Below are 20011 nucleotides of genomic sequence, written 5' to 3' on the forward strand. Positions count from 1 at the left end.
GGCCTGCAGGCTGCAGATTGTACACCTGTGCCTGAGAGCATAATTAGGGACCATGGCACTGGGGCAATGCAAACCAGCACATAGTAGGGAAGCTTGCTCTGGAGTGAGTGAGGGCCAGCCCATGCATGCTAGGATGCTCGTGGGGGCAGAGCAGAGGGCAAGGCCATTGGGTGTGGGTACTAAAGTCCCTGCAAGCTGCCTTTAGCTTCAGAGGCAATCATTAGCACCTTACTCATAAACACACTTGCAACCTCCCAGAGAAAAAAATGGGAGAATTTGAAGACCCCAGATGGCCTAAGTTACAGATGGGGTGAGAACTAGAGAAACATGTTTCTGCCTTAGACATCATTTAAAAGCAATTCTGGTGTGGTCTAGGAAAACTTGCATTTAATTCCTTTATAGATAGGTAGTTAAAGGAAAAATGAATTTAGTGGTATGAAGCAACATAATATTTTGCTATCTTATATTTAATGGAACAAAATATTGCTATTTTTACTTTCAAATCTATTTTAAATCAAATATTTGAAGTAGGTTCATGGTCCTCTGAGCAGAAAATATACCTAAGAAAAATATAGAAAGTGTCCTAAAGGGTGAATTACTCCAAGGTGGAGAAAATATTTAAATTCAAAATTCCTCAAGAAAGCCAGCCTTTTCCTTAAGTTTTGCAAATAAAAGCAATTGTGGGCTAATATTCCTAACCTTTAGTCAGTTTTCTGTTGATGAGAAATCAGAATGAGGGATTATTACTTTTCCAAAGAATGTTTAGACATCCCAGTGACATGATCACTATATGAAATATAATTCAAATTATCTTGGTTTAAACACTGACTTTGACAGTTAGTAAAATCATTTAATTTTCTACTATGGAAACTATTTTAATAATTTTAACCACTTTTTAGATTATATCAATTCTTTGAGATGAAGTACGACAGAGAATCAAAATAATCTGTAAATTGAGCTGTATTGCAAAAAACGGTTTTCATTCTTCAGGAGGGCTATGAACGGATAACCTTTCACGTGCCTTTTCCTTGTATTTCTCTTCTTCTACCTCTCCGTTCTCACACAGCTCAAAGAAAACCTAGCTAAAGACCCCCTTCCCTCTGCACTCGCCCATTCTCTTTCATTCACATTCCCAACTTTGCATCTCTCTTCTCATTTTCCTCTTCTCTTTCCGGGGAATGACCACCTCAAAGGATTAATTCAGAACAGGCAGCAGCAAATGGTAACAAGAGTGGGCAAATCAGGATGTGGATTTAAAATCAAGAGGTATTTTAAAGGAGGAGAGTCACTCAAATTAAACATATGTTAAGAATATGGGTTTGTTGTTCATGGCATACCTGCTGCTTGCAATCCCACCCTGGTGGGATCAGCCTTCAAGGGCAGAGCATTCCCTAGTGGAATAATAAATACAGCAGCTTGCGTGTATATGAGCTAAGTAGCTCTGACTGCACCAGCAGAATGCAGGTGGTATTGACCTAGCTCAACTAGAGAACTGGATCGTGGCCTCCTAGGCTCAGAGCCAGGGAAAAGAGAAATTGGGCTGGGAGAAGAGAAACTGGGCTGCAAGTAACCAAGTTTGGACATATATAAAGGGGTGAACACACCGGAATGTTCTAAAGGCAGGAACTTTGTGTTAAGCCTGTCTCAGCAGCTTTAAATATATAGAAGGGACAATCTAGGGAACTCCTGTTCTGAAAATTAGCCGAGTGCTCACAAATTTGACCAAATATATTAGAGAAGATGCCACAAAACAGGTGGAGGTCAGGATTAGAAGTGTGGCTGCGGAGGGGGGAAGGAGGCACAAATGGGCTTTCACCCCTTCTGAGCATTTTCTCCACCAGTAAAGCTTTCCAACAATTTTAATGGCAATAGGTTAACTCAGTCTCATTACACCTTGGATGAAATGCCTGAATTCTCTTAAATGATTGCATCTTTCCCTGCCAAGTCATCATCCACTTTCATTTATTTTAAAAAATGATTAGAAGATGAAACAATGAAATATATCTCCAGTTACACATATTATGTGGGCACGTGTGCAGAACTATCGATTAGTAGTTAATTAAGATTGGCTAAAAGATGCCTCTAATGCTAAAACAAAATTAAATCCACAGTAGAAATCCTCACCAATCCATACAAATTCAGTGCAAAGAGGTCTCCCAACTCTTTCCCATATTTTTCTTTGTGTATGAGTGTTCCTGGCTGCCAAAGAAGCACATTTGCTTTGACTGTGGTACTCCTTTAGCACATTGAATGCTATATAGTTCTCGTTTTTGTTCTTGGAAATGCTCAAAGTGCATTACTTTCAGGGGGAGCTAAATACTGTGCCACTTAGAGAGTCAAGCCCTTCACAGCCAAGCAATGGTTGTTTGAAAACTTATGATTCTATATTTGTAGATTCTTTATCCCTTATTTTCCCTGTGTTGATTTTCTCCAAGGCTTTGAGTTCTTGAGTGAGCACTCTTCTAGTGGCAATTTTAACGGATCAGCCAAATGCTTTTATTTGTGCTGCTGGTAGGACACACGGTAATATACATCATTAAATTAATGCTGTTCCCATTCAGAAGTTCTTTTCTAGGAGTTGTTTGCTGGCTGTCCGGCTGTGGGATCAGAGGGTGAGATACTATTGATTTTAGGCACAAGGCAAGGGACAGTGGGAGCTGAGCTTTTAGTGATGACGCCATCTGGGGTCCTGGGGTAACTGTTACACAGCTTGTACCAGAGGACACGGTGTGCAACATCACGGTGCACGCAGAGCCCCACCAAGATTAAAAATCCCGGAGAAGGCAAAATAATTTACTAAATGCAGACGAGAGCCCTCTCTTTTAGAAAGTATGCAAGAGAAAAGGCTGAACAAGCCAAAAGGAAAAACTTGTGCATAAGCTGCTTATCTCCTACTATTAACAAGGTGAAGGGATTCTGGTCTTCAAGGATATTTTAGCTTCCCTTGGCATTATGCTCCAGAATTATTTTGCCATATTTTTCATGCCGTTTCTGTAATACAACCACTTTACATAGTATATCTCAGGAAATGACAATTGGCTGTCGAATCCCATGCAAGTTGATTGGATATGACAGCTTAAAGGAATAAATATTCTGCAGAGAAGAAAGTTTTTACTTACACTTTAATCCTTTCTTTAGCCATTCTTGGTTAATTCTATTATTTCAATTAGATCATTTAAAAATCAACACATCACATACCAACCTCCCCTAAGAGCAATCATAAGATTTGATGATTTTTCTGCTACACAGGATATGGTTTCAAATTTGCATTATTTTATCTACTGAATTAACTATGAATTCTAAACCAAACTAATGCTGCCATGTGTTTTTAAACATCTCTAATCTAAACCATCTGGAGAGGCATGGTTTTGCAAAGGCATCTCTTTCAGGACACTCTGTGGATTTTGTCACTGCTTGAGGTTTTGGCAAACCATCAACATTACTATAATTCTCTTTTGTGAAATATAGCTTTTGACTAGAATTTGAGTGTGGGGGTGTGTGCATGCATTTATATGAGCATGGGCACTTGTGTACACTTTTTGCTTCTGTTCTCTTGGCTTTTCAGAACATATTTATAACAGACTTGTTTTAAAGAAATAAAGGGAGATTTTGTATATAAGAAATAGTTAAATTTAACTTCAACCACTCAACATAATACCAAAGTTATTGAAGAAGCAAAGAAACAGTGTTAAATAACATACCTTATTATATATAGGTGCTGAAAACGCCTTTTTAAAATGTCAAAAGGAGAAAACATACCAGCTTTAGAAAATTTGAAAAAAAAAAGTAAAATTATAAAACAATTGTGTCAACAATGATTTGTAGCATATAAGATATAAATTTAATATAGTTTTGAAGAAATTACTGTTTCAAATTAACTCAGCTAAATCTTTCACCTAAGAAAAGCAACATCTTGTTTCTTTGGCAAATAATGAACATGGCATTTAAAAACGAGCAATCAGATATAAACATGAAAAAGAGCAAAGTATAGATTACTTGTTACAACAAAGGTTAGAAAAATTTCCCTGGAAGTAAAGATAATGATCCTATTTCTATAAATTCTCTGATAATACATGATTTCTGACAGGGCACAGTGGCTGAGGCCTGTAATCCTAGCACTCTGGGAGTCCAAGGCAGAGGATTACTTGAGCTCAGGAGTTCAAGACCAGCCTGAGCAAGAGCAGGACCCCATCTCTACTAAAAATAGAAAAATTAGCCAGGCCTGGTGTCACATGCCTATAGTCCCAAATACCTGGGAGGATTGCTTGAGCTCAGGAATTTGAGGTTGATGTGTGCTATGATGATGCCACTGCAGTCTTGTTGGGGGGACAGAGCTAGACTACCTCTCTCTTTGCTTTCAAATAATTTCAAAAATTAAGTTTTGCTGAGAGAAACAGAAATGAATTAAAATAACTATTGGGGCATGTGAGTCTGTGTTTATCAATAACATGTTAAAACAGCCCCATTCATCCAACAATATTAGATAACAGAGAGAGAGAGAGATCAGAAAGTTTTGGTCCAGTTTGCAGAAGGAAGTAAAAATGTAAATGTTTTACAAATGGATGGTCTGAAGTCTAGAGGTGGTTCTGTCCCTAGAATATAAACAAGACAAAGCATTGCACAGGTACCCCTCTTAGAGGTGGCAGTGACCTTCATCCACTCTTGTTGGGTAGTCATACGGCCTGGGGCAATGCACAGCCCTACCCCACCTCTCAGGCTCTGCCCCTGGAATGAGGTCCCCAGCAAGCACCTCTGAGGAAGAGGGCTGCATTCTCTTTGTTTTCAGACCACCTGGAATGCATATCAGTTGTATTCTTTTAAGCCTGTTCCTGACTATGTGAAAATGTTGTGGGATAAAGAGAAAGCACCATCTGATGTCCCAGAGAAGAAGAGTCCTGCCAAGCAAGGCCACGGGTCCTGTGTGTCTCTGAGAGGAACATCTCTTAACAGAGACGGTATTGAATGAAAGGATGAAAGTAGAAAACATTTATCAGTCCCACTGCTCTCCTTCTTGCTCTTGAGTCTACAGAGTGGGTTAGGCATGAGAAATGGCCCGCTAGTCTACACAGAATTCAGTGTAGCCACACGAGCTATGCAGATAGCCCAGGGAAGCCGATGATCGAGGCCATCGATACGTGTAGGTAAGAAAGGAAGCCAACGCATCTGCTTCTAGCATGCGGCAGAAACACAGTAGCAGGATGATATTCAGGCCATACACACAGTAGAACCTTCCTGGTTATTAAAATACTGAGCTCCTTCTGCACTCTGCCCAAATGCTTTTGCTCACAAACCTACCCCAAGTACTATCCTGCTGCCTGGCTACCCTGGTCCCTCTCTCCACAGTGCCTCAGTCACAATTCCTGATGCAGCAACCAAGAACACAATACCCAGTACAAAGGGGGAGGCCCACACCCAGGCCATTTGGATAGTACACACAGATGGTTATATATTTTGAATTTCATTCTTGCATATTCTATAATGATTGTAGCTGACATTCACTGGGTACTTACTATGTGCTAACACTCAGTGCTTTACATATTTTTATTTACTTCAGTCTCATAACAATCCTTTGATTTGCCAAAATCACAGAGCTTCTAAGTGGTAAAATCTAAATTAAAATCCCAAGCTGTGTGGCCCTCTAGCCCACTTTTAACCGCTATGCACTTAACTGCCTTCCAGAGCTCAGTAAATATCACATTATTCCAAAATAATTAAAAGTAATTAAAAAAAAATCTCATTATCATTTGGTCAAGAAACAAATAGTTATATGATTGGGATGAGAAATCTTTGGAATTGTCTCAGGTTCCCTGTTTACTCAGCATTTGTATATAAAGAGCATATGTAAGTGTCTGACCAATGTGAACAGGGTCCAGGCAACTATCAGCATTGAGAGAAACTGGCCAGGTGATGGGAAATTAAGTCTGGCAGGAATGAGGGGAAACAGTAGGACTCTTGCAGAGAGGGGATGACCACTTCTCAACTCCAACATTGGCCATGGCGAGTACCCCAGAGGTACTTGTTGAATGAATGAATGGATGAGGAAATCAATAAATCTAAGTTAGGTGAAACTTTTCAGGAATATATCTAAGCAGGAAAAATATGAACATCAAAGTTTAAGCTTATTCCCATGTGAGTATCATGAAGCAATAGTGAAACAACCAAGTGTAAAGAGAAGAGTTTTTATCTTTTCAAAGCAAGTTCATCAACTACTATGAACTGAATTGTGCCCTCTGTATCCCAAATTTTAATTTGAGCCTCAGTGTGATTGTATTTGGAAATAGGGCCTAGCAGGAGGCAGTGAAGGTTATCAGGCCATAAGGATGGGGCCCTGTTATGATAGGTCTGGTTACTTCCAAGAAAAGACATCTAGGAGCTCACTCTTTATTCCTCCACGAAGTGAGGACACAGCAGAAAGGTGAGCACTATAAGCCAGAAAGAGAGACCTCACAGAAACTGAATCAGCCAGCACCTTGATCTTAGACTCCTCAGCATCTAGAACTATGAGAAATTAATTACTGTAGGTTATAAACTACCCAGTCTGTGGTATTTTGTTGTAAAAGCCTGAGCTGATGAATACACCTGTATTATCTCTTTTAACCTCACAGTAATCCCAAGAGATAGGTAGAGCCCTACCATTATTCAGCCCTCAGAATAACCATTTGCCTAAGACCAAGGTTCTCTGATCTTAGTGAATGGCTGGTGTGTGTGTGTGGGGGTAATGTGGGGAAAGGGTGATAGGTCAGGGAACTTGCTCATTTTGTTGTGTGGCTCTCACTGCATGGCATCAATACTTCAGGGGGCAATTCTAGAATGAAGCACAATTGGAGAAAGCCCAGTTTGGACAGTTGTAGCAGAGGGAAAGGCAATTAGGGCACCGAATAAAATCTGCAGGGCTGGGGTCCTGTGTGAACACTGAATGTACATGTCATGGGGCACAGGAAATGCTAATAAAGGTCTTGGGTTTGGAATGATGTGAAACATTAGCTTGACTTGGCCAGACAAAGAAAGCAACAGAGCAATTTGTTTAAAGGTGTATTCTCAAGGCACCCTCCCATCAAATAGCTCGCTCAGTCCCTCGCATTCTCTCTGAGGTACGGAGCCCCCTTTAGTGCTCTTTTCAGATGAGGAATCTTCTCGAATACACCCTCCTTGCTGTAATCCAGCTGATCATTCTAAGTTCCCTAGATGTATTCCAAGGATCAATTCTGTTTCTTCTTGTGTTACTTTCTGCAGAAGATTCTAGAAGGAGGCAGATAAAGAATGAAAGCTGGAAAAGCAGGTTTTCTGTTTCCAGCTTGTTAGGCCAAAACAGAAAATGAAGTTCCTGCTGTTGGATTTAATAAGAATCAGTGTCTAGCTCAAGTCCCTATCATCAGAACACTCATACTCCCTTGGCAGGAAAGTCGTGTTTGGCACGTCAACTCTACAGTAAGGCTGTGCTGCTGGTCTTCTTGCACGTGAGTCACATGAGTCGTATCTTTTATGTAAGAGTTTAGTTTTTTATGGCCTATGTGAGGTTTAATTCCCCGTGATTTCATTCTTCAAAACATGTATTGCAATCTGCATAACGCCGGTTGAGGTTTGCTCATGGGCGTTTTTCCATCCCTGGTACGAACATCACATTTGAAAACTGTTTCAGTCTGACATTGGTTTGCATGTTCTTGACCATGAAGTTTATTTGCCAACTACAAAGCACCTATCGTGTGCTTTCATTTTGAATCCCAGGAACTCATTAAATATGGCGCAGTAGTTATCAAAGAACTTTCTGTTCTTTTATCCCTTTCTTTTTTCTGACCTATCATAACCACTTTTTGGCTCATCTAAGGGACAAGCTTAGGAAAATGCCCTTTTCTTTTTCTCAGCTGAGCCATAAGGATATTACCCTTCCTTTGATTTAAATAAATAAATTAAAATCCTTACATCAGATTCTAACACTTGCCTGGTCATAATATACCTTAGAAAATTAATTTAAATTAATTTATACCTTTGTGTCCTCAGCTACTTTGTAGATTTGGATTATGGATCACAATGTGGGTGGGGGAGGGACAAAAATTAATGGGAAAGGAAATCAAGTTTGTTGAAATAAACCTACAGTTCCATTAGAGACCGGAAGAAGTCTTTCATGAGACCAGAAAACACAACAAAGCTTCCGTGACACACCCAGGGTCACCCAGCAGTGTGGTCAGCTAGGAATGGAGCTGCCAGTCCTGACTTTCTGCCTCTCTCCTAACCACCAACCCACGTTCCCTTCTGGGTCACCATCATTCCTTGCAGGCCGAACCCTCTTTGAGGTCAGCAGGAGCCTCCTGCCCAACCAAACGCTGGGTAACAGAGGCTATGAGCTGCAATCTCATTTGTAATCTTTATAGAATCTTCATGAAAAGTAAAGCCACATGCAGGAAAAAAGACAAGTGGGGGTTTTAAACACAGGCACAAGTGAGGTCAGTTGATATTACCCCACTTCACATCCTAGCTTTGCCCCTGAAACAGTGAGGGTTTCTGATTGATTGCTGTCAATTTCAGGGCACGGTCAGATCATCCTCAGAAAGAGAATGCCAAGAACCAAGACACCAAATCAGAAAAAAAGTAAAAGTAAAAATAAAAACCTCTGACCAGGCTGAGCTTCTAAACATAGCTTTTCCACTTACCTCAATGCAGATAATTCTAAGATAGGTTATTTCTGATTCTATTCATTCCTTTTAAAAGAGAAAGACCGCACCAGGGTAAGCAATGCAGGGTGGTCAAACACATAATCTAATGACAGTGTGTGGAAGCCACTACAGCAGACGGCCGGAGCACGGCCAGATTGTGTGACGGCGCTGAGCGGCTGATTTCTATGCAGAGTCCACCAATGTTTTCCAAGTACAGACAGCTTTTACTGACATGAAAATAGAAAATGCAGGACCAGAGCCCACACTAAAAATTCAGTTTGTAAAGACGTGAAACTGCCCATGAAAGCAGAAGGCATTTGGCCTTGCAATTCATAACAGAGAGAAATGAGCCTTGCTACTAAAATCTTTTTTATGACTAGGCTAAAAAGTCTGTCAGTCTTTGCAAAACAACACTGTCTGATGTCTGTTGATTTGCTTTCTAGTACCTAAAACAATGCTCTTGGAGCCACTGGATTTGTTTGCAATCATACCTTTGGAAAAAAATAGGAATAATCAGCAGAGATCAGCAAACAAATGGCTAGTTAATGCAATTCTTACCAAATTTTAAAAGTACGATTGTCACGAAGCATCCTCACTATTCCCACCCCCAGTTCTCTTCCTTACTAAGAAAACTGATTGTCTAAGTTTGAAATTATTGAACATCACTGGAGGCCGTGGAAGCACACTCAAACAACTTGATTTCTGACTTCGTGTCTAGGAAGGACCAGTTGTAATAAATACGATTTGGCAACGACCAGAGAGGATGCAGAAGAAAAGCTACCGATCAGTGAGTGAGGGTTTGGATTTTTCAAACCCTCACCCTCAAATATGTAGGGGTCCCCCAAAATATCTACACATTTTAAGAAAAGAAAAATATTATAATACTCAAGTCATATTTAACTTCTGCAATTAAAAGCGATACAAGATACAATACACAAGATAACAAATGTTATTGGTATATACTATTACACGTTATTGGTATATACTATTACAGTTTTAATACAGTTTTTTCTTTCTTAAAATGTATATACACTTTTTTTTTTGGCACCCTCTGTATTTTAATTCTGTGGACTCTGTAAATTTCCCTTTAGGGCTGAAAGATGGTAAAGATAGCCAGATCTAGAACCGTGTCTAAACACTATCTTATAAAAAACAGGCTATTGCATCGCGAATGGGCCACACAGCCTTTGCTATCAAGTTCCACAGTGCCCACCCCTCTGGAATGCAGCCTAGGAGAAGGCTCAGGGCAGGCAGCAGCGGGAGCCCAGTGACTGGGTAAAGTGTGAAGTCTCTTAAATGGAAAAGGAGAATGACAACCTTTTTTCTACCTCCCTGTTGTACAGATCAACGAGAGCATTGATCTCACAGGCAGAAGTGCTGGGGAAATGTAAAAACAGACAAATGTGGGTATTGCTACAGGTATGACAGATGAGTGCACGGTAACTGAATTGCCTTTATTAGCTTTTCCCCTCTACCTAACATTCATCCACCAGTTCCCAAGGATCCCTGATTAGTCCTCCAACAGCTCGGGCGTACTCAGGATTATAGCACTTTTGCTTTCTTTTGGCAGCCAGTGACGTTTACCTGGCCTTCATCCCAACTTCAGAAAAACAGCACTCTGCAAGGCACATTGTCCCTACGTCATGTTCAGTGGGGTCCTGAGCTCATTCCTTTTACCCACCACAAAAGCAGATTCCAGAAATAACTTAGCTAGAGAAAATTTGTGTGTGTGGAGCTGAGGAGTTGGAGAGACAGAGGGGCAGGGTGGGAGGTGTAGGGATAGTTGGTCAGGAAACTTCTCAAGTGGGGCCAGATAGGAGATGAACATCTTAATAATAAAGGCAAGAAATGCCTCTCCAGGTTGGACCAAGGAGAAAAAGGGGATTGCGGAGATGAGAAGAAAAGTCCTAACTTTCAAATAAAGAACTTAATTAGTTTGTCACCTTATTATCCCCTTTCTTTACTCTCTTGTATAGCCCAGTGGTTTAAAATTCTTACTGCATATTCAAATCGGCTGGGTGATTTAAAAAACTTGCCCAGGCTGCATGCTAGACAAATTAAATTGGAATCTCTTTGGGTGGAACTCAGGCATTTGTTGTCCTTAAAGTTGCTCAGGTCATTGCCATGATCAACTAAGGTGGAGAACCCAGTTTGTTCCATTTCTTCTCTAGTCAACCCTTCCTCCCAATGCTACATGGTGGTACCAGGCTTCATCCCCAAGTAATGCAGCACAAGACAGGCTACGGGGTTCGGAGTGAAAGCCAGCTGACTTCAAACCTGGAGGTACCATTCCCAGGCACCCACCCTTGCTTTATAACTTCTCGGAATCAGTTTCTCATCTGGGGGCACTAAAAGTATATGACAATGAGTGTAAAGAGTAGATTCTCAATGCGTGTTAGAATTGCTTTGTTTTAACAGATTCAGTGTCATGGAAACATTCTCTATGACCGCAAATTAACATGTTTTTTCATCTCAAGAAAATTCCATTCTTTTTATGTCTAATTATTTCCCTTCTAAAGTTATTCACTTGGTATATTTTCTTATTAGCACAAAGAGATCTGGAATTAGTAGGAATTTAGGAATTAGTAGGAATTTAGGAATAGTGAAAGATATCGGTTTCCTAGATTGCTCTGGGGTGAAACTCAGGTGTGATGGCTAGTTTTATGTGTCAACTTGGCTAAGCTAAGCTATCCAGTTTTGTTCATCAAACACTAGTCTAGATGTTGGAGTGAGGGTATTAACATTTAAATCAGCAGACTTAGTAGATGGCCTCCTAATGCAGGTGGTCCTCATCCAATCAGTTGAAGGCCTTTAGAACAAAGACTGAAGTTTCCCCAAGTACAACCAATCTGGCTGCAACACAGAAATTCTGCCTTGCTGGTGTGCCCTGAAGATTTCAGATCAAGATTATGCCAATTGTAGTCTGAATCTCCAACCATCAGCCTGCTCCAAAGATTCAAAGATTTTGGATTTGCCAGCTCTCACAATTGAATGAGCTGGTCGTTTAGAATAAATCTCTCTCTCTCTCTAAAAAAAAGCACACACACACAGAGGACACGCACACAGAATACCTTCAAAACAAATCTTAAGCATTTCAAAAGTATGGTTTAGAACACCTTAAGAGGAAACTCAGAAGATTGTACAAAGAAGACTGTAAAGAAGAATTTAATGCTAATTTAATGCTAAATAAAAATGTGGTGGCCAGGTAAAAAAACAAAAATAAAAATAAATAAATACAGCTTAATAATATAAACCTCCCATTGGTTCTGTTTCCGGAAGAACCCTAGCTGACACTGTCCTCAGGACGGTTACATAATTACTTTGCTGTGCTCACTTCCTTCCCGGCTCCTCTCCCAAGAGGGATCAAAGTGCTCTCCCTTCCACCCTCCCAGACCTGGTCCTACATTCTGCCCACTACAGCTCCCACAGTTACATCGCTTTAAGAGAATTGATTTAAGGGCAGAAACTGAGTACTGTGATGTTCATAAGGTTCTCTAAATGTAACCTTCATTTATATTAAGGGTCATCGGTGTGAACTGCTTATCATTTAAATCCGAGTAACACAATCATGACATTCAATGTTGTTATATATGTGTGTAGTTAAGTTGAATAGTTTTTATTTGATACCTAAGAATCTCAGAGTCTTTGTGGTATTTCGTACGTGTCACTTGATCAACTCTTAAAGTTTAAACATATTAGCATTCTTGCTTTTCTCAAGGAGAAGGCTGGAGTTTAACATTCCCATCTGTTTCTGGTCACTAGATGAAGTGAAGATAGCAGTTGGAGATACACAGATGTTTTACTCAGTACCTTTTGGAAACTCTGGTCTAACCACCTTCTTACTATATTTAGAGTGCTCTTCACTTTAAAAAATATTCTATTTTCTTCTAATGTACATAGATTGAACCATTTATGGAAGAAATTACAAATAGAATCAAATATTTGTTGGTGAACTCTTAAGTAAATAATCCCAAAGTTACTAAGAGAAGAAAAAATTGCCCTTTTTATAAATTTTAGTTAATTCCAGAGATCTGTAGTCAGTTAATTTAATTAAACATTTAAGAATTAGGATAAATATTATGTATATTGATTAAAATAATATGTTACTTGTTAGGTTTTTAAAATCAAAGATATGACTTATATAGTATCAAAATAGTTTAAAAGGCTTTTTTTTTTTTTTTTTAAATGTGCTTCTCCTTATCGCATAACCCTTATAATATTTTCCTGGCAATTCAGCAAACCTCTTAAAACTGAACAAAATTAGGATTTTGTGCTTCTATGTTTACATAGAAAGAGCATATCAGACTGACTTGATAATCTAAAGAAAAACTGTTCCTATTTCAAAGGTTCAGAAAAGAGAGGTTATTTACTATGCAGACCTCAACTTCTTGTTAAGTTGTTTTTGAGAAAGCAAATTAGAAAAACCTGGCCAGAGTTAGCAACCGCTCAATCAGGTTGAAGTTGGGACTTTTATTCCAGCAGCTCTTGTTCCCCAAATTATATCTGATAACGCTCTAAAGTCTAAACATATTTTAGTTCAAAAAGATACTTGGCTCTTAGATATAAAATGGCACAAGCAACAGGTTTACGCACCCTCTTCAAACCATGTATTTGTATTTAGAGTAATCTGCCACTCACTACCTCTGAATTGTAACAGTTGAGGAACTGAAACGTTGAGCTGGAATGTTTGATTTTCATTTTCCTGTATATAATCACAGGATAGGGACATTAATAAGAGGGTTGGTGTATTGGGCAGTGCAGAGGCCTGTTATTTAGGCAGAGTCATGGCAACAGGGCAAAGCTGAACGTGCACAAGTGTAGCGTAATCTTAGGCTGCATCGTGTCAAGTGAAAAGAAGATGTGTGTTTGCAGATGCCAGAAGTAAAATATACAAAACTATTTGAAATTATCTTCATTTTCAAACTAGAAACAGCATCAACATTTTCTCCAAATTTGAGAAAGACTGGTGGTAAGTCTTCCCCCAAACCAGCTACAAAAGTATTATTATCTGTAAAGCAATATGGCGCCCATAAACTCAAAATTGGCAAAATCCACTGGACTGCATTTCAGAGAGAGTAGGAAACTTGAAATGGTCGCGCTCTGAGGATGTCCATGTGGGTGGGCAAGCATATGTTGCTGCTAGGCCGAGGAAGTGGTGTACCACGATTTCTTCATAAGTGCGAGGTCTTTATAAACTCATCCTTGTGGGGGCTGTTTTAAATAGACAGAAAATGACACAGAGATCCCAACCAAGCTTCCTAACTGTTTGAGAAGGGTTGCTACTTTCCCAAAACATTTGGTTACTGTGGGAGAATTTTCCAAAATTGTCAACCATTTCATTTTTAAACTCGATTCTTTCTCTCAACATAAGACAGATGGAATACAGCAGGAGCTATATTTGGTTTAGCAGGAGATGCAAGTTATTTTTACTATGCTGACTCCTACCTGACAGTGGAAGACATATTCTGGTGTGGTTTTCTTAAACTTCATGTTCCAAACCAAGGCCACTCCATCTGGTTCGTGGGGAGCATCTTCATTGTTGTTGTAGGAAGCAACCATTAGCTCAGGATACTGAAAGGAAGAGGTCATATGGTGGATTACACTGGGATGACGACACAAGGAAAACTTTTTAATTTTGACATTCATGTGCTATACTACACAGCTTAAGTGGTGCTTTCTTCTGAAATTATGACATGCTTAATATCAATTTACTGCTTCAACCTACTGCAATCCGGGGCAATCCTCAACCTCTAACACTCTGTAGGTGCTGCCATGGTCACTGATAACTACTGAACTTCAGCACTGCCCAACCTCTCTGCATTATCTGATGATTTGGGCTACTCCCTTTTTGCTCCTATTTTGGCTTCTGTTACATCTTCCTCTCCTGATTTTCTTTCCTGACCACCCTTTTTAGTCCCCACAGAACTACCTATATTCCAAAGAGGGCTAGTTTGTGCTCTTTTTCCCCTCCATCTCTACGTTCTCCCTGGGGGAACTCACCCATTCTGAGGGCTTTAATAAGCTTAATAGGCTAATAATTTTCAAATCTATATCTCCAAGTTTAATTTCTCTAAGTTGGGGACCCTTATATCTGACTGCCTGCAGGGATTTGTCAGAGCTGTCTGCAGACACATCAGATGCAGCACATAGTAAAACAAGCTCACTGGCTTCCTCACAAAACCGACTGCCCCTCCAATGTTCTCCTAGGGAAGATAACAGCTACCTGCATGGCTTCCGGCCTCCAGGCTTGCCAGCCCTGCCCTTATCCACTCCACTCTCATCGCTTGTCAGGATGGTGCTACAAAATACTTATTTGGCTAAGTCCCTCCTCACCTTAAAATACTTAATGGCTTATCATTTCTTTCAAGACAAAGTCCAGGTCATGTAGGATCCTTCATGATTTGTCATTTTCTGCTTTCCTGCTTATTCTCTTACGACCTTCCATCGCCCCCAGACCCTGTACCTGTGAGGCTGATGCTCACTGTCATCAGAATACTTCCTCTTTGGTGTTCACATCATTAATTCATTCTTCTAGATACAGCTTAGACATCAAGTCCTCTGAAACATCCACCTCCTTCCTTGCCTTTTCTCAGCTCCTTAAGTGTTATGTGTCCCTCCACCCCCAATGAAAGCATTTGTCAAGTTGTATTACTGACACTTCCCCACCTATGTCTTTCACCAGACGACAAACTCTTTGAGTACAGGGATAGGTTTTATTAACCCCTGAACCCAGGGTCCAGTAATTCCTAGCACATGCTAGACTTGTGCCAAAATCTGATGCAATTGATTTTAGTTTCTACTTTTATAAACTTTTTATTTCATTAACTTTGTGCTCAGTAGAAAGGCCTTATAATTAATCTTTTGTTATCAAACAATGCCAATAATTGAAGGCTTACATGCAAGAAACACAACCAGCAAAATAACAAGGAGGGCTCTATAGTGATGCCAGGTGTTGGAAATAACTCTTCACCCTACATGAACTCGGTCTTGAGCATTATTAAACAAACTGAAGGTAAATCTCATAGGAATTATTTATGAATCATGAAGTTATCTATGACAAGAGAGTGCTATGGTCTGCCCTAATCCTGATTCATGAAAATGCCATTCCTGTTTGGGATTGTTGTAAGGCAATTCGATTAAAATGAGTATCAGGATTAGGGCAGATCATATCACTCTCTTGTCATAGATAACTTCATTTTCTCCTTTTTTCACTATGCTGTGTGTGTATAACACACACACAAACATATGTATATATTTAGCAGAAGATTTTCATTATTTGAACATGGACTTTTTTTTTTCTATCAAAAACAACTAATCTAAGTCTTCCATGTGGCCCTGCAGTAAATAAAGCTGTGGAGAGTTACAACTTGCTGCCTTGTGGGGAGGAGGTATACACATACAACAACTCGCATGCATGTGGCCACCAAGGGAAGTAATCATTCTTTATTAGAAAACACTCCTCAGCAGATGAATCAAAGGCCTATTAAGAAAGGCCTTTGATTCAAAGCCCATTCAAAGAAACTAACATCCAGATAAACACAGAAGTCTCCAGACTGTCCATCTGAAGTTTAACTATGTCACATGTGAAAAGGCAACTCTATAAACATCGATACCACTACCACAGGGGCCAAGGAGCAGCCAGATGTGTCTGGAATAATATCTTCCAGCTTCACATCTGGGTCTCATCGTTCACACCCACTTGCAGCTTTTCTTCTTTTCCCCTTTTAAACGTATTTTAAATTATTTAGCTTTAAATCTCCTTTAGAAAACAGGGAATGTTTTTGTAAGATACCAGTGAAATGTCTTCAGCATACTCTCTATAACTGGGATCATAAGGTCTAAAGATACTGATCTAAATCTTCTCTCATGCAAGTTTTTTTTTTTTTTTATTGTTGGGGATTCATTGAGGGTACAATAAGCCAGTTACACTGATTGCAATTGTTAGGTAAAGTCCCTCTTGCAATCATGTCTTGCCCCCATATCTCATGCAAGTTTTTATGACTTCGAAGTGTCCTCCTTTATGTCCTTGTCTATTATCTGTATGTTTAAACATAACTAGTCATACTTTCTTACTCTTCAATTAAAAATTTCTAGACAATTATTTAAATCTGAACTGTTGCTAAAATTATAATTTTAAAGAGAATATGAACAATTATGAAATTTGTGATCTTCTGATTACTCATTGGACTGGATTGCCCAATATTAAATATAGGGGAATTTTACCTCTAAATTACTGGATATGCTCTCACGCCTGGTTTGTTCTTATAGAGAAATGAAATCTAATGTTATTGGAGAAGAAAGAACCGACATATCTTAAGTGTCCATTATGTTAGCTGGGTGATATGTTCATTCTTTTGGTCCTCACAACTCTAAAGTAGGCAATAGTTTACTTATTTCTACAGGCAAAGAAACCAAAGATCCTGGGTTAAATAATTTTTTCCAAATTCTGTTGCAATAAGTGATGATGTGAGAACCCCACTTGAAGTCTGTTTGGCTTCAAAGGCCACATCCCTTGGTGTCTTCTGTGGCACGTATTAAGTGCTCTGTACATGTATAAGGCGCAGTGCCAGGTAAAATATGGGACAAGGATGCCACGGTAACATGCTCTGCTCTTTAGGAACTCATCATTGAGCAGAGGGAGGAAACACACATGTTGGAATGAGTACAACACAAACATACACACCAAGCATGACACGTGCTAAGATGGGGGGTTTAAGCAAGGTTCTGCAGAAGCATGGAAGAGAAAATAACAACATTAGTTGGAATGGGGTGTGGCAGGGAGGATAGGTTGGATGGGTCTTCTGAGAAGAAATGGGGCTTGAGTTGGGTCTTGCCAAGTGGGTAGATTATTAGGAGAAAAGAGAGAGAAGAGCATGTACAAGTGTACAAAGATGATGCAGGAGATTCCGCCTGGGTATCTGCCTGGGTCATGGGAGTCTCTGTCTTTGGAGATTACTCCAAAATACAGATGTCTAACTTCCCAGGGATAATTAATTACTTGCAGGGTTGACACTTGACCCAGCTGGGCCAATCACATTCTCTAACACGGGTATTTTTGAGACACAGAACTCCTAGGCCAGCAAATGTGTTAGGATAATGACAGCATCCTACTGCTGCCAGACCGCAGCTCCTCAGTTTTCTACTACTCCTGAGTTTCCATCTTCACCTTTTTCATGGATTACCTTACTGTGCTAGTGGCTGTCTAATAAATTCCTCTTTCTACTTAACCTAGCCAAGGGCAAAGCATCTTGGCAATTAAGGTAAAGAAGAATGCATATGTTCAGGAGCCATCAGTTTGCAAGTACTTGGCTGGGAGGCAGGCTCCGTGGAAGGTATAAAAGAGGAAAGGCCTGGAAATGCCCAGGGTGTCATGAGTAGTCACTGAACACAGGCTAGATTTAAGCTACTTGGGAGGCTGAAGCAGGAGAATTGCTTGATCCTAAGAATTTGAAGTTGCTGTGAGCTATGATGACACCATAGCACTCTTCCCAGGGTGAGAGTGAGACTCTGTCTCACAAAAAAAAAAAAGATTTCACTCTGGGGACATGAGTCATACCCAACAACTACTAATCCTACTATCATTACTCTTCTCAATACTATGTTGTGTTTATTGAGTCCTTTTTGCACCTTTAGGTACATTAACTCATTTAATACTAACAATAAGCATGTGAGCTAGGTATTGTCACTATCATCATTTTAGAGTGAGAAAATTTAAGCCAAGAGAAAATAGGCAACTTGACCAAGTTAACACAGAGAATACATGAGTAATCTTTACAAAGATGAATCTGGTAAAAGTGCTTATAATGACTCAGCCATGGAGAGACTGGAAGCGTGGGGACCACTAAGGAAGCTATTTCCTAATATAAGCAAGAAGTACAGGGCGCATAAAGTAGGTGTCAAGTTCATATGTTTGTAGATTTCAATTTGTGTCAGTGGGAGTCTTTTTGCTACCATAAATTTAACTAAATTTAGCAAGGAAATTATCCATCAAAGATTACTCAGGTTTGGCCGGGTATGGTGGCTCATGCCTATAATCCTAGTACTCTGGGAGGCAGAGGAGGGAAGATTGCTTGAAGTCAGGAGTTTGAGAGCTGCCTGAGCAAAGTGAGACCCATCTATACTAAACATAGAAAAATTAGCTGGTGTGTTGGTGCACACCATTAGTCCAGCTCCTTGGAATGCTGATGCAGGAGGATTGCTAGAGCCCAGGAGTTTGAGGCTGCTGTGAACTCAGCTGAGGCCATGGCACTCTAGCCTGGGTGACAGAGCAAGACTCTGTCTAAAAAACAAAAAAAAAATTTCAAGAATGGAAAAGCAAGCATCCCATGTACTCGATATAATCTAAAAACTAGTAGGTAGAAAACTACAAGCTGACACTAGAGAAATACACAATGAAATTTAAGAAGGAGGAAGTAGGGGGGACTCAGAAAGTTCCCACCTATTGGGTAAAATGTAGGGGTATATGGCACACCTCCTGGGTGAAGAAGGACTCAACTACAACTTGGACTTTGGACTTTATCCTACAGATGCAAATAATGTAACCTAATCATATGTATCCTCATATCAACCTAAAATTTCAAACTAAGATTACTCAGGTTTACGCCTTGGATGACTGCAGAATAGCAGGATGCCATTCCACGGGAGAGGAGTCCGCACTGAGGGAATGGGATCATGGGTTGGTTCTGTACACATCTGCAAAATCTGCCATGTACTATTGACCCACTGTGTTAAACAACATTCAGTGAGTGACAGAGTTGATTGACGTAATTCCCCAAGTTCCCAAATGCCTTCTAAGGAATGATGTGCCAATAACTTTGCAAATATTGCAAAATTAAAGTGTTCTTCTTTAAGAAGCCCAGAAGATCAAAGCAAAGCCATGCTAAAACCTTAAAATTTCTTCCCTTTTCACCCCTCAGCTTCATTCTGTTACTCTCAGAAAATCAGCCAGAACACACATGCCACCACCAGATTCCAAGACTGGCCCAGTCTTTCTCAGCATCTTTGGATCACATCCAGATCCTTTCAGAAAGTCTCCTCATCCCAGAAGCATGTGAATCTGACCCTTCAAACCCCACACAACTGTTGAGCTGTAGGGACTGGGGGCTCCAGATCATTTTTCTTATGCCCCATGTAAAATACACTTTTCAGAAATGCAAACCTCTTCCTCGCAGTGAAAAAGGCCACATTACGTAAGTGTGGGAGAAATAAATGTGGCCTCTTTCTGGTAGAGCTTCTGCCTTTCCCAGTTCCCCTTCCTGCCACACAGCCATCCCACAGGACCCTGTGTGGAAACACACCCGCGGGCAATCCAGCCTTCCCCTACCGGGGCAAGGTGGGGACCCAGCCCCCTTCTCAGGGAG

At 40.1% G+C, this 20011-nt stretch overlaps 1 protein-coding gene across 4 annotated transcripts in view; it reads right to left on the reverse strand.

Moving 5' to 3' along the window:
• The window catches only part of DYNC1I1 (dynein cytoplasmic 1 intermediate chain 1), a 340112-nt gene that overhangs the window by 86561 nt on the left and 233540 nt on the right, over positions 1 to 20011 (reverse strand). For all 4 annotated transcript variants that reach the window (XM_053609525.1, XM_053609523.1, XM_053609526.1 and 1 more), the window contains one exon: positions 14097 to 14222. In XM_053609525.1, the coding sequence (XP_053465500.1) occupies positions 14097 to 14222 (126 nt within the window). The remainder of the gene's footprint in view (positions 1 to 14096; positions 14223 to 20011) is intronic.

Source organism: Nycticebus coucang, chromosome 11 (genome assembly GCF_027406575.1).
Source record: "Nycticebus coucang isolate mNycCou1 chromosome 11, mNycCou1.pri, whole genome shotgun sequence".
Lineage (NCBI taxonomy): Eukaryota > Metazoa > Chordata > Mammalia > Primates > Lorisidae > Nycticebus > Nycticebus coucang.